We start from the raw sequence: 21104 nt of genomic DNA on the forward strand, positions 1-21104 counted from the left end.
GGACTGTTAGTTACCCACAAAGTGCTACTCTTTCTCAGCACTGGTATAGTGTATGTAGAATACTTGCTTGGAATGTGTGCATCGCTGGTCTTCCACTATCGGTCACTTGTTTTGCCCTATTTCTTGCTAATGTTTGTTTAATTCAGTTTGGTTACCTGCAGTGAACATGAAAATATCACTGTGATCTGTGATGTGCACTGGCTATATATTTAATTGGATCTGCAGGTGATCGAGTTGAGTTTGAATTGATTGCTGGCCTAGCTGTTTTTTGTCCCAGTTTTATCCTGTATGGTGAGTGATTTTAAATACAATAAAGAGATTGTAAATCTAAACAATAAGCTCAGGTAACATTAAAAAAATACTAGCTATTTTAATAAAACCTGCCTTTTTTGATAATTACTAGTGGGTCTCATCTGGGGTTGCTCATGTTACATTTACTTTCCACGGGAAGTAAAAACAGGTGAGGTGTAAAACGGGCGGCCGATCCAATCCCGTCAGTTTCCCGCCGGGTGGGTTCGGTTAAAATTACCCTCCAAGTAACACAAAATGTATTATTCTGCTCCTAAAGCACAGAGGTGTGTAGCTTAGTGTGTCCCATTAAGGCCATAATGTGTAATTGCAGTGCCTTCCTGAGTCAATTAGAGGCTGATTGCTTTTAGTGGATCATCAGGTCAATTAGAGGTCAGAGGTCGGATGTTTCTCTGTACATTGGAAATGAATGACTTTCCTTCTCTCTCTTTAAAGATCAGAAATTTGTGTGTTTGACATCTTAAGTGTGACATACAGGTCTTGAAACACACGAGAGGGTGAGAGAAATTAAATTCCGTCTTGTTTCTTATGATACGACATACTTATTAATTTTGTGGAAATAAAAAGACCCCATTCTAAATACAATATATTCCTACAATAATGCATATATGTATAATGTGTATGGAGTATAATAATGATTTCAAATGTTTGCAGTATGAAATTCTAGATTAGGCATACAACACATTTACAATGAAGATGATGCTGTTTTCTTAACCAGGACAGTGAGATACAAAAAACAATACCACTAGTTATAGTGGAGATCATTTTACATTTGCAAATTATGATTAAGTACATATATTTATTATAACTTGTGCCCTGCTGAGTAAACAGGACCTTTATGCAGTCATCATGAAAACAATTCTATGATTAACGCTTACAAAGTTTAATATTTAAAAGAAAATATACTTGTTGTGTGGGTGTAGTTGTTTATAATGCCTTATGTGGAGCTCATGATTCTCCACAGGACTACATGACTTTCTGTATTTGAGAAATAAGCTTTTTATGTCATGTTGTTTAATGTGTTCCCTTATTTGAATATTTGGCAACTGATCAGAAAGTTTTCATAAAAAGTGAAATTCTAAAATAAAGAACTGTCATCCTTATGGATCTGGTGTCTTTGCATTGACATCAGAGCCACAAGTTTGGGGTTCACTGAGGAACAATGGTTATCAACCATAAACAAAACTACCCTCATACAATGAATGATATGTTAAGTGTTACAGAACATGACTAGAATGAAGTTCCAAAGATGTGGTATGTGATCTTACTTACAATGCACTTAGAGGAAAGTGGAACATTTGAACTTGTATTAATGGAATCAGAACTGACAATTTTTAAATTGTTGATGAATGGATGCAAAGGCCTGGGCATTTTGGAGGAGGGAGAAGGAAAGAGGCTGGAATAGATGCTTCATTTATTGCCGAAAGCTCTTATTATACCCTCCCGAGCATGCGTGCAACCCACCAATTGCATGGCATGATAACCCGACAGATGACGCGACACCCTCGGTAGTAGTAAGGATATGGCATGTAGCCACCAAGAGGTTCACAGACTCGCTGGCAGTGCTGGTGTCCACGCCGACAATCGGCACAACAGAATCCATGGTGGTCAAGCAAAGGATCAAAGGAGGCCCCGTTCTCCCTCTGTAAAAATATAAACATATTAAATCCTCTCAGCCTTTGGGTGAATTAAAGCCTTTTTTGGTTTAAGACATTCAGTGTATAGAGAAAGGAAACATCAACATATGAACATCAACAAGAGCTCACCATTGTTAGTGGCGAAATCAAGGAGCAAGTTCTGGCAGAGTGGGAACATATCAGAGGAAATTCTGGACCAGAATGAAGCATGACTTTAAATTGGGGATTGCATTACATCTGTATGCCCTGGTCCCATTAGACCCTGCCCTCTAATCCTGCTGAAGACTACACTTTATCTTCACTCCCCATGTACAATGTCATGGGAAATACACATTATTGGGTAGCACCGACAGCCTAGAAATTATTGTTATATCAGCATATGAATACTTAATCGGCTTGTTTGACCCTTCTCGGTCAATCCCAGTCCATCACCGGCATCTCCACATCATGTTATTTTAATGGAGGTGTTAACCCTTTGGATTAAGTACAAATACGTTAATATCATCAACAGTAATTCCTAGCCTTAGTTGATGTATGACTGTATTTAGGTTTCCCTGTGTAAGGTATTGGTCATAGTGAAACTGGGCAATGTAGCAAGAGGCTAGAGCAAAACCATCTCAAGGGGGTAAAGCTTATCTAATCATCCTCATTTTTCCTTCAATTTCTCTTGTCTGCACAAATAATAACATAGCACAAGCCAATCTAATTTGTACCTAATGAGACAGTCCAGTGTCCATTTATCTATTTTGAAAATGATAGAAAATAGCATTATGTTCTGCAAGAATTCATCCGTTACTTCCTATTGGTGATTTTTCTTTTTAAAAATGATCTTAAATTTTGTTTTGATGATCTTGTGACTGATGCATTACTGAAAAAAGCCAAGGTTGCTGATTAGTTAGATTTGCTTTTGACCTGAAAATAAAAAATAAAACCTTTGTTGAAAAGAAACAAATATGATTGAGTCAGGTTTTGCTCTGACACCAGTGAAATATATCTGTCAAACCACAGCGCTCATCTTTCCTAGTTTACATCAAAATAGCTGTAAATAATGGATTTATTTAGTGCACAGCATTTGTGAAAGAGAGGTTTTCTTTTAAGAGAGTTTTGTACCTAGACTCCGATCTGCTGTAAGTAATCTTGCTTTTATTTCATCAATATTACAGTGGTCAGTGGTCTCCTGAATTGTCCTCGCTTAGTCCTCCAAATGCACCATTTCAGCATCTTCCTCCTCCCTACACCATCACTGTCAAAATCAAGCTTCCACTCTAGGAACATAGGAGCAGGAGCCATTCAGCCCCTCAAGCCTGTTCCATCATTCGATTAGATCATGGCTGATCTGTATCTTAACTCCATTTACCCACCTTGGTTCTGTAACCCTTAACACCCTTACCCAACAAGAATCTATCGGTCTCAGTTTTGAAATTTTCAATTGACCCTCAGCCTCTACATTTTTTTTTGGGGGGGGGGGGGGAGGAAGAGTTCCAGGATTCCATTACCTTTTGTGTGAAGTCCTTCCTGACATCACCCCTGAATGACCTAGCTCTTATTTTAAGGTTATGTCCCCTTGTTCTGGATTCTTCCACCAGAGAAAATAGTTTATCACTATCTACCCCATCAAATCCTTTAATCATCTTAAACGCTTCAATTAAATCACCCCACAATCTTCTATACCCGAGAGAATACAAGCCTGGCTGTATAATTGTTAAAATTGGATAGCCATGTGGTGAAGGATAGACTATTAGAGCCTGGTCTTTAGCTACTTCTAAGCCTTTATGCATAGAGATTCCCCTTACACACACCTCACACTCTAGATAAGCTCTCCTATTAAAAAGGTAACAAGAAAGTCCCCAATTGATAACCACCACCTGAATACAATTAACACTCATTGATTTAAATCATACAATTAACATAATTTAACCCTTTTAGCTCCGGTATCATTCTGGTGAAACTGCGTTGTGCTCTAACCCGGTCTTTCCCATAACCCTAAATGTGGAGATCCTTACCTCCCTTGGGCTACCCCTCTTCCTACAGGCTCTTAAAACCTCAAGCTTGATGTCACCTAGTTACGACTTCTTCATTTATCCCATCTTCTCCCTTACTGTTTTCAAGCCTTGCAGTATAGGCTTTAGCCCTTTATCTTCGGTTTCTCAACAAAAAAAGTGTCTTTCTAAAAAATCAAACCATCATAAAGAATTCAGATTCACGTGAATGCACGTTTGTTTTTGTCTTTGTTGAATTTTTTTGGGTACCGTTGTTTCAATAATGAGTCTTGATGCCATCATTGGGTGTACTGACGGGAGGATTTGCTGATTCTGAAAGAATGAGGGAGCTGAATTAACATTAACTGACATCATTATTAACGCAAGCTACTAAGCAGTGTGCCTGGCTCCTGATGTTTACCAACATGTTGCTGTGTGTTTGAGATATTGTTGCGCGGTGTAAAAGCTTCACCACAGCTAAAGAAAGTAATGAATAATTGTGACCGTGATACTATTTTGTTAAATTATAAATTCTTGTAATATGCCCTGCCAGTTGAGAGATTGTTAAGCTCTGTAACCACTAGTTTAAGGGAACCTCAAGGAATGTCACATGGATAGCTAATGTCGAATGGAGACTGTGACGTTACTATAATGCAGGACAAAGTCTCCGATTTATGGTCATCCTTTGCCAATGTGGGACCCAGATCCACCAAGGGAAGCAGGTTACAAAAGTTTAATGTATTTCCACACACTGCATGAGCATACTCTGACATTGCATGATTTTTGATGCAAATTCAAATCCCAACATGGCAGTTTGAGATTTTGAATTTGGTTTAAGAAATCTAGAAATAAAAAGCTAGTATCAGTAAAAGTGACCATAAAGCTGTTGGATTATCATAAAAACCCAACTGGTTCATTAATGTCCGTTAGGGAAGGAAACCTGCCATCCTTACTCGGTCTGGCCTATATGTGACTCCAGTACCACACCAACGTGGTTGACTCCTAACTGCCCTCTGAAGTGGCCTCTCAGTTGCACCAAACCCCTCAGCAGTTCAGGTGAAGGCCCACCACCACTATCTGAGGGCAACTAGGGATGGGTTATAATTGCTGGCCTTGCCAGCGACGCCCATATCCCAAGAATTAATTTTGAAAATATTGCCAATAATTCCCACGGCATGGAAATTCTATGGGGGCGCCTCCTGGCCTCCCGCAATAACTACCACTTTGACCAAGCTTTTGGTCACCAGTCCTAATATCTCCTTACGTGGCTCGGTGTCAGATTTTGTTTGATAACGCTCCTGTGATGCGCCGTGGGACGTTTTACCACATTAAAGGCACTACATAAATGCAAATTGTTGTTGTTATTGTTTATGCCATGTCTCTGGGGATAAGAACATAAGAAATAGGAGCAGGAGTAGGCCATCAGGACCCTTGACCCTGCTCCGCCATTCAATACGATCATGGCTGATCTTCGACCTCAACTCCACTTTCCTGCCTGATTCCCATATCCCTTGATTCCCCTAAAGTCCAAAAATCTATCCATCTCAGCCTTGAAAATATTTAATGATTCAGCATCTATAGACCCCTAGGGTAGAGTTCCGCTGGTCTCCTGCCAGACAACCCCCATGGAATTTCAGGGCTCATTAGTCTAAAACCCCGCAAGTCTGACTTTTCAACGGAATTGCTGAGGCAAAAGATGCCACATTATATAATGCATAATTAGAGCATTCTTCTCCTCCCTGCCTCCAATGTTGGAGAGCAATATGTTGGAGTGGCACTCCTAGGGCTCGATTTTGGGATCGTGTTTCCGGCGGGTTCCCAGCGGGGTGGCCCCGAAAATCCCGATATCTGGTCATGTGACCGGATCGCGACAAAATCCCGGCCACTTCCGTGTACCGCGCTGACGTGCGGGGCTGCGCGCGCAAGCCCCGCTGGTGGGAATCCCGCAGGCAATTAAAGCCAGCGGGGTTCCACTTGAGAGTACTTACCTTGCTCGTTGTGGTCAGTTAATGAGCTGAAGCAGCTGTCAAAAGAGGAAGTGTGGGATTTTCGGTTCAAGGCAGTGAGTTACCCACACTGGGGGAAACAGTCCCTCCTCAACCAGGCGTGTTGCAGCCAGCAGCCTGTGGCAGGTGCCAAGGTGCGCTCCACGGGGGAGAGCCCTCACCCACGCAGGAGGCCACCGCGTCACATAGGGCAACCCCTGCCCTCCACCACCCCCCGCCAAGCCAGAGGACAGACCGACACGAAACCGCAGCCCCAGTCCGAGGAACCACCCACCTACCCTGCACAACCCCTCAGACCAACACCTGCCAGATGGGTGGTGTGTGGACACCCTCGGAGGACGAAGAGCATGACCAGCACCAGCAGCCTCGCAGTCCACGCCGTCCGCCGCAGAGACGTGGATCCCCCCAACACGGTGTTGTTGCACGCCCACCTGCACAGCAGGAGGGAGGGCTACCGCAGAGAGAGACGCATCGCAGAGGGCACTACCCTCGCCACAGGGTCCACAGACCGAGGCGCAGCTCCCCGGACCTCTCCGAGCAGCAGTGCACAGGGAGGCGCAGATTCGCTCGACATGTAGTCGTGGAGATCTGCAGCCTCTTTCATGCCGAGCTGCTCCTGGCTGGCCCCAGCACCAACTGCTTACCTGTCGCTGTCAAAGTCACTACTGCCCTCCACACCTTCTCCTCCGCATCCTTCCAGGGTGCAGCCGGCTACACCGCCGATGTCTCTCAGTCGTCTGCGCGGACGAGCCCTGCAAATACACCTGCACCTACTCTGCAGTAACACGATGGGTGGCATCAGTGGTGGGTCCTCATAGTGATACCCAGGAGCGGCCATTATTGGACACAACGGACAGGATTCGCGGAGACATGGCAGTGGTGGTGTCAATATAATGTGTGCTGTTTGTTGCTCTGAAATTCAATATAGGTAACACCCATGACAAACCCTCAGACACCCTTGTGCACCCCCTTCATGCTGACGACACCTTTGCCTTACGCTGCCTACTGCACATATGTGATGCATGCCCTGTGGCTGCAGCACAGGTGGTGGCAGGTTGAGTGAGGCTGGCCGTGAGGGAGATGCACGGGAGGGTGAGTATGGGATGGAGCAATGAGATTGTATGAGGATTGGGTTGCGTGTTAGTGGCAGGATGAGTACTGGCGAGGTGAGTAGGTGGAGGTAAGATGAGGATGGGGTTTGAGTGGGTATGAAGGGTGATGTGACAGAATAGTGCTGGCGGTGCCGAAGCAGATGTGGGGTGGGGGCAGTGTTGTGGCAGACGGAGTGTAGGGGAAAGACTTCATGTTCTCACTGCGGCTGACCTACTGCGGTCATTGCAGCGCCTCCTGCACTGTATGCAGGTGGGCCATATGTTGGTGGCGCAGGTGACCCCCTCTGCCACCTCGAGCCAGGCCTTCTTGGTGGCAGAGGCAGGCCGCTTCCTCCCGCCCGCCGGGGGGAAGATCTGTGTCCTCCCCCTCCTCCTCACCCCATCTGAAGATTCTTGGGGTGAGGCATCATTAAACTGGGAGCAGCCTTCCCCCTGGGCTGTTCCATGCTGCAATTTGTTCCATTGGTTGCAGCATCTGTCAGTGGAGGACTGCCCCTTTAACTAGAGAGCCTCCAGCTGACAGATCGTACTGCGCATGCGCAGCCCGACCAACGCGCAGGCCAGCGCCGTGGACCCCGGAGGAGCAGGTAATTGATTCCTATTAGTGGGTTGCCTGCTACGATCGCGTGGGCAACTCACTAATTTCGCCGTCCGCGTTTTCGACGCTTCTGGAGGACCACCCGCTGGGAACCCGCAGGCCTGCTAAATTCGAGCCCCTAAAGTTTGGTAATAAAACAAGGTGCTATTTTTGTGGCAGGGAAATAATTTTTACTGAAGTGCTTGTGAGTCTTACTTTTAGCTGCTATTGCAAAAAGGAAATAAGATTCTCTCTAAGGTAATTTTAAAAGATAGTTGTTCAGAAAAAGAACAAAAAACATTCAATAAGAATTAGTTCCTTAGCAGAAGGTTTTAGCAACATTCAACAGCTAGTGTTCTTGGTTCTCAACTGAGTTTATTGATCGAGAATGCAAGTAAACCTCATTCTAATGCTAAAACCAAGGCTTATTCAAAATAATGTTTGATTTGAGGTGTAAGGGTCTTTGGTCTAGAATAGATTCTTACAGTGATGGAATGAAAATGAGATCACTAGAAGCACTCAAGAGTAGTCTATATACTTTAACACTCCACAAGGAAAGTTATATAGGAAAAGCTAATTGTCATAAATGAGCCTCAGCACTTGTAAAGCCAGAAGGTTCCATTTTAGATAAAACGTAGCATTTCAGAAAAATGGAACACCAGGGAAAGTTGCCCTTAAAACAAATCTGACATCTTAAGTTAAATCAAAGCACCTAAATCTAGAAACTCACTGCACCAACAGTTGAGCCTATGGGTAACTCAAAGGCTCATGTGATTAAAAGGGATTAACTGGCCAGGAATGAGGAATGGAAGGAATTAAAAAGTGACTAGAAATTCATTTCACACAAAATGATAACCAATAAAGCCTCCAAATAACTATTACAGGAGCGTAGAAGGATTTGATTCAACTTAGATTGGTTCCATTTAATTGAAGAGACACTACTTTCATAAAAAAATACTAGACAAACATTATTTTGCATTGAGGGAGATTCATTGTTTTTATTATAATATTAATATTTGGAAGATAATGAAATTATTGTATTGAGTGTGCAAATAAATGATAAATAACATGTCAAGCACTTCCTCATGAAGACAGTGCCCCTTTAATCTTTAGCCTGAATACAAGGTAAGGCCTGACATATGGGAGGAGGGTGAACTGATGGAAGGGGAAGTCCATTACTTGGCTATCCAATAATGAGCAGTATCGGAACACTGTTGCCCACCTGAAAACCGTTGTGTCCATCATGTACATATTTCCATGAAGCCATTATACATTTTGATTACATGGTGTTTGTGGAAAGAGTGCATTGATACAACCAGGCCATCTTGAATGACTGTGCTTGCACTGGGAGCAATAGGGTCAGAGATCGAGGCAGTTTCTTTGGTCTTAGTTTCTAGGCATTAGTTAGACTTGGGGTTCGGAGGGAGGCATGGTACTGCACACATATCGGTTGGAGACGTTGCCCTTCCTGGCTAATGGGTGCAGCTTGTGTTGAGCGAGTCTGCATGAACGGGCCCGGACTTCTTGGTATTTCTCCTGTTCCAGGCCGAGGCTAAACATTACTTTTCTGATTGGCTTGTTCCACATGTGTTTCAGTCACATATTTGTTGTGGGGAGGGCTGCACTTCACCATAAAGTGGGATGCACCTTCTTACAGTTTAGTAATGAGAGTTGTGCTGACCTGAGTATAATTGGGACCTCCCCTCTCCAGTGGACAGGCCTAGCAAGCACTGAGGTGGGTCCTCTTGGATTACAAGACTGGTCATGTTCCCAATGCTCTCCAAAACTGCTGTACAGAATGGCTTGATGTGGGGGCATGACTAAAACATTATATATAGGAGGATGCCCTTCTGGCCAAGCCCCTCTGGCAGTCACTTGTCATATGGTATGGAGGGCTGAAATGTGTGGAATTTGTGTGAGGTGTGGTATATGTGATGTATGACGTTGAGTTGACCTTTGTGTATTTTGCTGCAGATGGTAGTGTTCAAAGCCTGTATCCATACCATTGGACACCCCTCTTCCCTTAACAGATGCCCTAGATCTTATTTCCCAGGCTCCCTCTGACTTTCTGTCCCATCCTTGGTCATGGAGGTGAGCACGATGCCCTCACAGGAGGCTGTGGGGAGTGGAGGAAGGATTCTAAGCAGGTTGGCTCATGCTAAAGTCTGCTAAATATTGCAGGGTTATAGAGATATTGCCAAAGGGACATTTTCAAAATGGAGGAAGTTCACATCTGCCCAGTGGTTTGTCACCTCAGATACATATTTGTTGCAAGTATCAGTAGAATAAAAACCAATGAATGTCATTTTATGAATTACCAGTGAATCTCCCATGGCAATGTTCACAGTAAGTCAGAGGATATACTTTTTTATGCCATGTAACACATAATGCATTATTTAGCTGTTAAGATGGAGCTGTGTCCCTTTAAGGTTATAAGATCTAATTGCTGTAAATAAGCATATCCTGAAGTCAATTAAAGGCTAATTCCTTTTAGGTACATCTTGAGGTCAACTTGTGTATTTTTTTTTCTCTATAGATTGGCAGCTGGTTGTAAAGTAAATCTCATGTCTTTCGTCAGCTCAGCAATAGGAAATAACTGTATTTCTCTCTCTTTTCTTTTTAAAGATTTTTTTTACATTTATAACAAAGTATGATGGACCTATAATATAGATTCTAGATGGAAGCTTACACATGTTGAGTATTTAACTCAATTTAAATGGATTATCAATAGATAAATTCAAGAAAATCATTTACAATTTCTCATCTTCCCCTGAAGATAGTCATTTATTCTGGGGTACAGTTCCATGGGCACTAGCATTCTTCCATTGTACTTTGTGTTCAAGTGGTGGCCATTCACCATGTATGGGTCTAGGTAGTAATATTTAACTGGGGGAGGGGTAAAACCTTTAAGGCCAAATCTGATCCGGTCTTCATTTCCAGCAGGAGTCACTGCATAGAGATTGTGAGCAAGAGCAAGCAAGGACCCACCTCCGTGCTTGCTAGGCCTGTCCACTGGAGAGGGGAGGTCCCAACTATACTCCGGTCAGCACAACTCTCATTACTAAACTGTAAGAAGGAATGTTCGGGTAAGTTGTGCTGCCTCTATTACTACCGTGGTTGACATCCTCTTATGAGGACAGGTTGGCTTGGCTTGTATTGTATTTTCTTGAGTATAGAAGATTGAAGGGTGATCTAATCTAAAAATGATAAAAGGATTCAATACAATAGATAGAGAAGCTATTTCCTCCGGTGGGGGAATCCAGAACAAGGGGTCATAATCTTCAAATTAGAGTCAGGTCATTCAGGAGTGAAATCAGGGGTATATGTACACAAATCGTTGAAGGTGGTAGGGCGGGTTGAGAAAGCGGTTAAAAAAGCATAAGGGATCCTGGGCTTTATAAATAGAGGCATAGAGTATAAAAGCAAGGATGAACCTTTATAAAACACTGGTTCGGTCACAACTGGAATATTGTGTCCAGTTGTGGGCACCGCACTTTAGGAAGGATGTGAAGGCCTTCGAGAGGGTGCAAAAGAGATTTACTAGAATGATTCCAGGGATGAGGGACTTTAGTTATGTGGAGAAGCTGGGGTTGTTCTCCTTGGAACAGAGTAGGCTGAGAGGATATTTAAAATCATGAAGGGTCTAGACAGAGTAGATAGAGAGAAACTGTTCCCATTAGTGGAAGGGTCAAGAACCAGAAGACATAGATTTAAGGTGATTGGCAAAAGAACCAAATGTGACACGAGGAAAAACCTTTTCACACAGCGAGTGGTTAGGATCTGGAGTGCACTGCCAGAGGAGATGGTGGAGGCAGATTCAATCATGGCTTTCAAAAGGGAACTGGATAAGTACTTGAAAGGAAAAAAATTGGCAGGCTACGGGGATAAGGCAGGGGAGTGGGACTAGCTGGATTGCTCTTGCATAGAGCCGGTGTGGACTCGATGGGCCGAATGGCATCCTTCCGTGCTGTAACCTTTCGATGATTCTAACTGAATGGTGGAACAGGCTCGAGGGGCTGAATGGCCGACTCCTATTACTATAGGTAGAACTGGAACCTTCCTCACCTGCATAATTTAGTGCCACATCACTCTGCATTTACCCAATGAGCCGCTGGGGAAACATGAGATTTACAGTTAAATTAAATATTTTCTTCCTGAAAGTCAGCTAAAATTTATAAAATGAAGACTAAATCCTCCCAAGAAAAGTCAATTTAAAAAAAAAATTGAGATGTGAACTTGTGACTGTGACCTTTTACAGAGGTTATGAGCCAGAGCAATAATTTGTAGAAACTCTTGGCAAAATTGACAGATGTTTTATGAAATTTAGCTCCTTTTACGATTCAAATTCACTCCAGGTGCTTATTTTGTGACCTGTGCAAAAAGTGTGCTCCCTAGATGAGCCACACCCTCTCTATTAACCCATGAAATAAGGCCTGTGCAAACAATGAGCCCTTTTATTATAATCGGATAGAAGGTCCACTTTGTCTTGCCTCACTTCAGAAGATGCTTCCTATCAGCCACGGCACACACTTCCGTGCTAAGCTGAAATATTAAATAGGTTTATTTATGGGTTCTTATTTGTGGCAGGAAGCAATAAAAAGATTGTACTAATATAAGTGCAGAAATGAACAAGTCTGCAACGCATTCATGACAGACAAAGTCGCCATCTGTGATCTTTTTGGAAGCTTCCTTGCAGAATTTGGGTTAAAAACGAATACTTTTCAGATAGAGTTAGTAGTTTTGATTTCTTAGTGAATCAGTGGGTTAAATCTGCAGGATTTCTGTAGTTGTGTCGATGGCCAAGCTAAACTGAAGTAGCCCAAATTGGGGCTGTGCTGAAGCAAACCTGTCCGAAATGCAGTTTGATTTACAGATGGTCAGAGCTATGAGATTATACGATCAATGCACTTATTGCAAACCAATCAAACTAGGTGACAAGCTAATAGTTTGCCAGATTCAATATATGAACAGAAAGCAGGAAGTGTTCTGGTGAGACATTCAGGTAGATTTTCCGGTCCGTGCCTGGGCGTATTGGACTGCTTGAGACAGTGAATATAGAAACATTCGGCATGGAGCCCGTCTGATTTCCTGTCAACTTAACGGATGGCAAATTGGGTGAGCTGTTTTCGGAAAGTGGGTTTCTGCCTACCTGATTTTCCTCTATTCACTGGGCCCAAGCGATCCAATGCCTTTCAGGCACAGGAACTAAAAAATCTATCTCCCCTCCCACCACCTCTCCCCTGCCTCCCACCCATGCAATACTAACATCTTTCCAATCGGCCTGTCAGCATATGAAAGACAGGTTGGGGTGAAATTTGACTTGGGCAGCAGTGCAATACGGCCGATAACACATTGGCCGCCCGTTTTATATGCCTCCCAATTTTCTTTTCCAGGTGGAGTGTAAAACGGGATAATGTAAATTAGGACAAATGTCACCCCCTGCGTTTTATCAGAGTTTCTGTAGTTAGTTTGATTCTGGGGTTAATATGTTGTGTTTTTAATGAAAGTGCAGCTCCATTTTCAATGTTTTTTTTATATGTACGTTTTTAAACTAAGACACATTAAAAGGAAAAAAATGGACAAAATAATTTTTCACACTGGTATCCTATCTATAATTCTTTATTTAAAAAAAGCAAGAATGCAGACACTGGGACTTTGATATTACATTGGTGATTTCTATCTCTCAGCTGGATGATGGGTCATATTTTCATTGTTATACACCAGGCTGACAGGTTCAAGCAGAGAGCTCTAATTACCAACTATAACGGTAGGGATGATTGAGAGATATCTAATTTTACTTCAAGTTTTGATTTGTATAGACAGGCCAGATGGTCACTCTGAGTGATATGGGGGATATCTCTTTCAGCTTATTAATGCAGCGTGACTTCTGACAAGTTTCAGTCATGGTTATTTTAAAAGTGCTACCTGCAAATAGTCTGATTTATTTTAAGGTTTGGAATCAGGTGGAAAAAAATGTCATCCGTACCTTATAGAAGGTATGAGCCTATATTTTCGACAGGCTTTGGTTATGAGGTCTTTCTCATTTGGAAAATTAACAAGAAGTTATGATCTGGAATGCACTGCCTGAATGGGTGGTGGAAGCAGATTTAATAGCAACTTTCAAAAGGGAATTGGATATATACTTGAAGAGAAAAAATTTGCAGGGCTATGGGGAAAGAGTGGAGAAGTGGAACTAATTGGATAACTCTTCTAAAGAGCCAGTACAGGCACAATGGGTTGAATGGCCTCCTTCTGTGCTGTAAGATTCCATGGGCTCTATTTTAGCACCCGCTATCGGTGTGTTCCCCGCGGGGGGAGGCCTCTGAAAATCGGAGAATCCCGCCGCGGTACCAGAACCCGCGCACTTCCGGGTTCCCCGCTGACGCGCCGGCGTGCGCGCGCAGCCCCCGCTGGTGGGAATCCCGCAGGCAATTAAAGCCAGCGGGATGCCACTTGACAGTATTTATCCAGGTATTTCAGGTCATTAACTGACCTGATTAAGGGATTATGTGGGATTTTAGACCAGAATGGGACTGTTTCCCACACTGGGGGGAAACACTCCCAGGTCAAATGGACGTGTTGCAGCTGTCAGCCTGTGGCAGCTGCAAAGGTCCATTTGACAGGTGGAGGGGGTAGCGGGGGGGGAGAGACCCTCACCCATTGCAGGAGGCCACTCTGTCACTTGGGACAAAGTTTGGCCTCCACCACCCTCCTCCTGACAGTCAAAGTCACCAACCTGCACACTTACCCCGGGGTCCGGAGACATGTACCTACCTTGCGGACCCCCACAGATGTAGCTGCAGTCATGACCTCCTCGGAGGACGAACAGCATCGCCAGCCTCGCCATCCACGCCGTCCACCTCTGACACGTGGAGCTCCACAACAGAGTGCTGTGACACATCCACCTGCACAGCAGGAGGGAGGGCTATCGCAGAGAGAGATGCGTTGCAGAGGGCAGTACCCTTGCCACAGGGTCCACAGACCGAGGCTCAGCCTCCTGGACCTCTCTGAGCAGCAGTGCACACGGAGGCTCAGAGTCACTCGACATGTAGTCATGGACATCTGCAACCTCTTTCATGCCGAGCTGCTCCTGGCTGGCCCGAGCACCATCTTCTTACCTGTCGCTATCAAAGTCACCACTGCCCTCAACAACTTCTCCTCCGCATCCTTCCAGGGTGCAACCGGGGACATCGCCGATGTCTCCCAGTCGTCTGCGCAGAAGAGCCCTGCAAATACACTTACACCCACTCTGCAGTGACACAATGGGTGGCATCAGTTGTGGGTCTTCAGAGTGATCCTCAGGAGCGGGCATTATTGCACAAACCAGACAGGATTCGCGAAGACATGGCAGTAGTGGTGCCAATATAATATGTAATGTGCGTTGTTCAGATATTCAATATAAGTAACAACCATGACAAACCCTCAAACACCCTTGTGCATCCCCTTCATGCTCACGACACGTTTGCCTTACGCTGCCTACTGCACATATATGATGCATGCCCTGTGGCTGCAGCACAGGTGGTGGCAGGTTGAGTGAGGCTGGCCGTGAAAGAGATGCACAAGAGGGTGAGTATGAGATGGAGCCATGAGATTGTATGAGGATTGGGTTGAGTGGTAGTGGCGGGATGAGTACTGGCGAGGTTAGTAGGTGCAGGTAAGATGAGGATGAGGTTTGAGTGGGTATGAGGGGTGATGTGACAGAGTAGTGTTGGCAGTGCCGAAGGAGATGTGGGGTGGGGGCAGTGATGTGGCAGACGGGGTGTAGGGGAAAGACTACGTGTACTCACTTTGGCTGACCGACTGCGGTCATTGGAGCGCCTCCTGCACTGTATGCAGGTGGGCGATATGTTGGTGGCGCTGGTGACCTCCTCTGCCACCTCGAGCCAGGCCTTTCTGGTGGCAGAGGCGGGCCGCTTCCTCCCACCCGCCGGGAGGAAGATCTCTGTCCTCCCCCTCCTCCTCACCCCATGTATTGATACCTGGAGTGAGGCATTATTGAACTGGGAGCAGCCTTCCCCCTGGGCTGCTCCATGCTGTCATTTTTGCTATTTGTTGCAGCATCTGTCAGTGGAGGACTGCCCCTTTAAATAGAGCGCCTCCAGCTGACAGATCTTACTGCGCATGTGCAGCCCGCCCGACGCGCAGATCAGCAGTGGGGAACCCGGAGGACAAGGTAAGTGGCTCCAATTAGTGGATTGGATCCTACAATCGCGCGGGAAACTGACTAATTTCACCGGGCGCGTTACCCACGCGCCCGATAGCCCCCCCCGCCGAGAACCCGCAGCCCTGCTAACATCGGGCCCCATGATTCCATGTTGGCCATTATGTAACTTGAGGATGCACAATAGATGCTTCATTTAAAATGATTTCAAATTTATTTTCTAAGTTACAAAATTGGGTTGTGGTTGCTTCTCTTGTAAATGGACGATGATCTCTAACAAAAGCAGTCTCAAAACTCTGCAACTTTTTTTTCTCCGAGAATTTATAGCTACTGCTTCATGTTTAGCAGCTAATTCAGTAACAGGTGTGGTGACAATAACGAGTTAATTAACCACCTACTCTCCAGCGTACTTTTCAAGGGACAAACAGATATGGAAACAAAAGCAAGTTTATACATTGCAGCAGAGTTCAGCTCACATATACAACATCACAATACATACTGAAACCACTGTATCTAGTTCCTGGCATAACACATATCCTTATGACCCAAGGCCGCTGGACTTGTGTCACTAAATAGATTGAACATGAGCAGATCCAGGTGAAACCACACATATATATATATATATATATATATATATATAGTAGTGCTATGAGTTTGTGGAAAGTGGAGCAATCGCCCTTTAAGTATAGCAAGGGCATACTGGATAGCAATTACTTTCAAAGCGGTTTTAACCCCCAAGCTTTAATTAGAGATATTTACCTTGTCCTCCCTAGTAGTCCAGGAGCCAGTTGCAACCAATGAAGATGGAAAAGTCAATTTTTTTTTTAGAAAAAATATAATTGCAGATTTTTATTGGCGATGATGGGACGGATAGAAATGCATTACTTATGGACCCCTTCATTTTAAAATTCAGGCACCATTTGAACCACAGCACGGAGAATTTATTTTTACTTACACGCCCGTGATTTAGCACAACTGAACATTTGAAAATTGACACCATTTTGATTTAAGATGGTCGAAGATACTCACATAGTCATTTACGGAGCGTAATGGGCGCTTTCCATTGGGTTTGGTTTTCAACTCAGCAGCAAGTGCGTCCTCTTCAGCATCCTCTGGATCTCCAAAATCGTAAAATTCTGTACCTGAAAAGATACAAGGCTCAATTAGAACACTGGGGATTCCATACATCCACTGGACTCGATGTACAATAGTGATATGGTTGCCCAATACTATCTTTTAATTTCTGCTATACATATTCCAGTGCCCTCAGGGCACTAAGCAGACAATATAAACAAGCGAAGGGAAGCTGACTCCACTGGTGCACTGGGCCCATATAAGTCTGGGCATTAGAAATGAGAAAATATTGATTTGTACTTTGTTCAGCGTCATTACCTTTCTCTGGATAAGATTTCATTGGTTTTTGTTTGCAAATATCTTTGTTGTATTCAAAGATTATCACCTTCTCCAAACAAGAATCTAACATGTTTTCATTTTAAAAGATGTTTCTAACTTTTTTTTTGTATCGCTTGCTTGCAGGGAAAACAAAAATGGATTTTGTTATCTGAATTGTTGACATTCCAGTCATTTCATCTCATGTGAGTGTAAGGAATTGAGCTTGATAAGGGAGCAAGGGAACAGAAGATTGAAATGACGACTCTTTTTATTCCAAAAAACAAACTCTCCTAAGGAAACACCAGAAGTGACTTTTGTCTAGACAAGTAGCAATCTATAAGCAGATGCCCATTAATTTGTGATCGATACAGCCTCAAAGCATGCCTTTGGCACATCCATTATAGGTTTATGAAAATAATTAGTGGTTTTCAATATCTTATGCTTTGTGTCAAGCATCGGTGGTTTTTGGGTCAATATTCATTCAGTGCTTTGATAAGAACATTTGTGGAGATGTATATTATCAATAAATAGTACACCCTCAGTAAGCTAAAATCTGGTAAATACAGTGAAATGTAACTTATTACTACCCCTTTGTCAATGCTCAAAGATATTAATACACTTTGCTGAATGTTATGCCACCTTTGGAACATGACATACGCTGATAGCTGCCTACAATGTCTATCACTTAAATACCCGACTAAACCCCTTTACAGGTAAACTAAACAGTCCAGCCTAGGAATTATGGTTGGTAATATTTGCAGACAAACATTTAACATTCTTTTGTCTGCTATTTTAGTGGAAGTGTTACCCATTTAAAATAACGCTGCATTAAAATAGTGGGCAAAGGACTGTCCTATGAACACGTTGCATGCTTGTTCACTAATACTGCCCATTGTAATCTCGATGTTTAACTATCATAAAAAGGAAGAACAACAGATTTCAGTCATTTGAGCTCCAAGCTAAAATCTAATCGAGGGATTTAATAACTCTAAACTTTTTGACTTTAGATCTTTGTTTAAAAAAAATTATTATTTTGCCTGGCTGCCTTGATTATCTTACCTTGGCATTTGCTGATGGTTATCTTAATAGTCCCTGTATAAAATGCAATAAAATCAGTTTGGCTGTTAAAATAAAAGTTTTAAATCCAGTTCTGAATTGTAATATATTTTTGTCAATAATTCTTACTTTCTCATTATCACGATTACATAATTCACTAGGGAAAGAGCCAGCCATTCAATTTAAACTGTACAAGATACTGAAGTAATGATATAAAATTAATTATTGATGTGGTAATCAGAGTCTGCAGCAGCAATGCAGTCTAATACGCATTGTATGATTGAACACGAATACTCGAACATATCAATTTATTAACTACAAAACAGTCTCTTTGATACGAACTTGAAACCATATCCAAAATCTTTGATACTTTCACTTCTATTATTTTTACCTTTCAAATATGATGGACGAAGCCAATAAATAGGAAGATTTCCACATACTTCCAGGACTTTTGAATTCAGCAGAAAATGTTGGTCCTTAATTGGTTGTTCAGCTGCCACCCAAACAAGAGACTCATCAAACTTCACTGGCATAATTTCATCTTGCTGTTAAAATGAATGACGTACATTAACCTTTTTTGTCAACTGCCAAAAAAAAGCAGGAATTCATTATTTTTTTAACTTGGCAGTTTCATCTAAAGTTGAATTGTAGAAAACTCTTGAATTTATTAGTAGTACAATAAAAGCAAATGACAAGACTTAATTAAATTCAACTTCAGTTTGAACATATGGTGTGGTATAATTGGTTTTTCCGCAAATACTGATTAGCAGAATTTCATTAGGAAACTTTGTGCACTAACCTATTTTTCATCATTAGGAAATACAAAGAGGGACTTTCAAATGCCATATCGGCAATGATGGACCTTTTGTCAGCGCGATTTTAAAATTAAGACTTTTAGGCTGCAGTTATATTGTAGGTACCAGTCTGAGAGTAGACCATGATGTTCAGTTGGCAGGCCTGAGTTATACTTCTGACTATGCCTCATGCCAACAAAAGAGCTCTGTGTAAGCTTGGATGAACTGTGCAGAATTCTGCTCTCTGGGGGGCTGAACAGAAGAGTACAAGTGGCAGCCTGAATTGTTTCCTAACAATAAAAGCATTGAAAAAATATCTTTTATAAATTACTCAGGGGTCCAATGGATTGCCTGAGCATTACTGAAATGTGGTTTGGCATTGGACTGAAGTTGTACTGCAAATGGTGAGAACTACCAAGTGGTACGAGGTTACATGTTCAAAGCGATCTCCCATCTCTCGCTTGAGAGTCAGATTGCCAAGCTGACTCTTGAATTCTAATGCCACTTGACGCACACTGAAAACCACTTTACATTGAATTAAAATGGCAGTGTAACTGTACCCTTAGAATAAATGTACTGGTATTAGTGTCTTTGACCAAACTTTTTTCAATATAAAGCTATCCGATTGCATTTCAGCAATCAAAAGTATTTTATTTAAGTTTATTCCTACGACTCAACGAATTCTGAAAAATTCTATCGTGCGGGAATGGGGAAGGGAGAAGATCCTTTCGCCCATTGGATCTCAACTTTCTGAATACTAATTGCAAAATCCTGGCACTACAGCATCTAACTGTTTCTTAAATGAGTCCTGGCCTCAATAATTCTTCCTGGCAACCCATTTAAGTTGTTAATTATCCTCTGTAAAGTAATACTTCTTGGCATCTGCTTGAAACGTTCCCTTCACACTCTGAACTTGTGCCCTTTTGATCCTTCTGCATAGGTGTATCAAAAGTATTGTTCTTGGTTTATTTTCTCTATCCCATTAACTATTCTTTAATAGGCTTTTCCTTTTGAAGCTGATGAGCCCTAACTTACTTAATCACTGCTCATAGGTCACCTCTGTAACTCTAAGGATCAGTCTTGTTGCTCTCCTCTGCATCAATTCGAGGACTTGGATGGCCCCCGAACATATATTGAGATTTTTGTCCATTACGTCTAAGAAGGATTTCAGATTCATTTATTTTAAGATGTTGCTATTAATTTCTGCTCACAATACATTAAATCCACAGAACACACAAGCTTCTAGGAATGCATATTCAATCCAGGTTAAGTGGCTGCAGAAATGGTGTTTCCTGTATACCACACCAGCTTGAGATAATGGGGTCTGTTAAGATATTAGTAACACCCACGTATAAAATACTGGAATGGCTTCATTCAAATGAGCCCAATCCAAGCAGGAGTGGTTGCTAGTGGCAGCTCAACTGGCCAATCCTGAGCACAGAGCAGGAGGAAAGTCAGAGTTCAAATGTTTGACTTCCTATCTAGCTGGAACATGAAAATTGAGTCTGCGGAAACTTGGAATGGAAAACAGTCACAGAAGGAGAGAACTCTCTTCTTAAGGTTAGAGTCAACTATGGGCTGGATTTTACTGTAAAAATACTGGTGAGGCTATCGGTTCTCATCGTTATTCATGTGCAAATTGGAAAGCAACTTCCGGTGACCATACAAGCGCAGTTAGAAGCGGAAATCCGGAAGTTGCTGGCCGAGATGCCCTGCTCCTCCAAAAGCTGCCCGAAAACGGCATCTTGCCGTCTGACTCACCATTCAAATGTATTGAACTTAGCTCAGATACTGACTAAACTCACCAAAAGAAGTTAGGGAATGTCCATTCCAGTGTAAGCACCCTTTTAACGGCGTGGTAAGTCTTAATTACTGCCAAACAACCTCTCTGGCACTGAAAATTAACTTTTACAAGTGTGGAGTCTCATTCCTTCGGATTTTAATTATTGTTGGACAATTTAAAAATAAATTAAATAATGTTTCTTTTAAAGTTTTTTCTTTCTGTCTCTTTTATCTCTCTCTTAATCTAATCTTTCTTTCCCTCTCTTTATTTTGCTTACTGTATCTGACTTGACATTGAA

The 21104-nt window shown here is 42.7% G+C and overlaps 1 protein-coding gene across 1 annotated transcript in view; it reads right to left on the minus strand.

Annotated features, from left to right (window-relative positions):
• Nucleotides 1-1075: 1075 nt before the first annotated feature.
• Nucleotides 1076-21104, minus strand: part of tnmd (tenomodulin) — a 118305-nt gene continuing 98276 nt past the window's right edge. The window contains exons 6-9 of the mRNA XM_067997380.1: nucleotides 18621-18774; nucleotides 16811-16923; nucleotides 6504-6526; nucleotides 1076-1950 (exon numbers count right to left, since the gene is read on the minus strand). Coding sequence (XP_067853481.1) covers nucleotides 1743-1950; nucleotides 6504-6526; nucleotides 16811-16923; nucleotides 18621-18774 — 498 coding nt within the window. The 3' untranslated portion in view covers nucleotides 1076-1742. The remainder of the gene's footprint in view (nucleotides 1951-6503; nucleotides 6527-16810; nucleotides 16924-18620; nucleotides 18775-21104) is intronic.

Source organism: Heptranchias perlo, chromosome 15 (genome assembly GCF_035084215.1).
Source record: "Heptranchias perlo isolate sHepPer1 chromosome 15, sHepPer1.hap1, whole genome shotgun sequence".
Classification (NCBI taxonomy): domain Eukaryota; kingdom Metazoa; phylum Chordata; class Chondrichthyes; order Hexanchiformes; family Hexanchidae; genus Heptranchias; species Heptranchias perlo.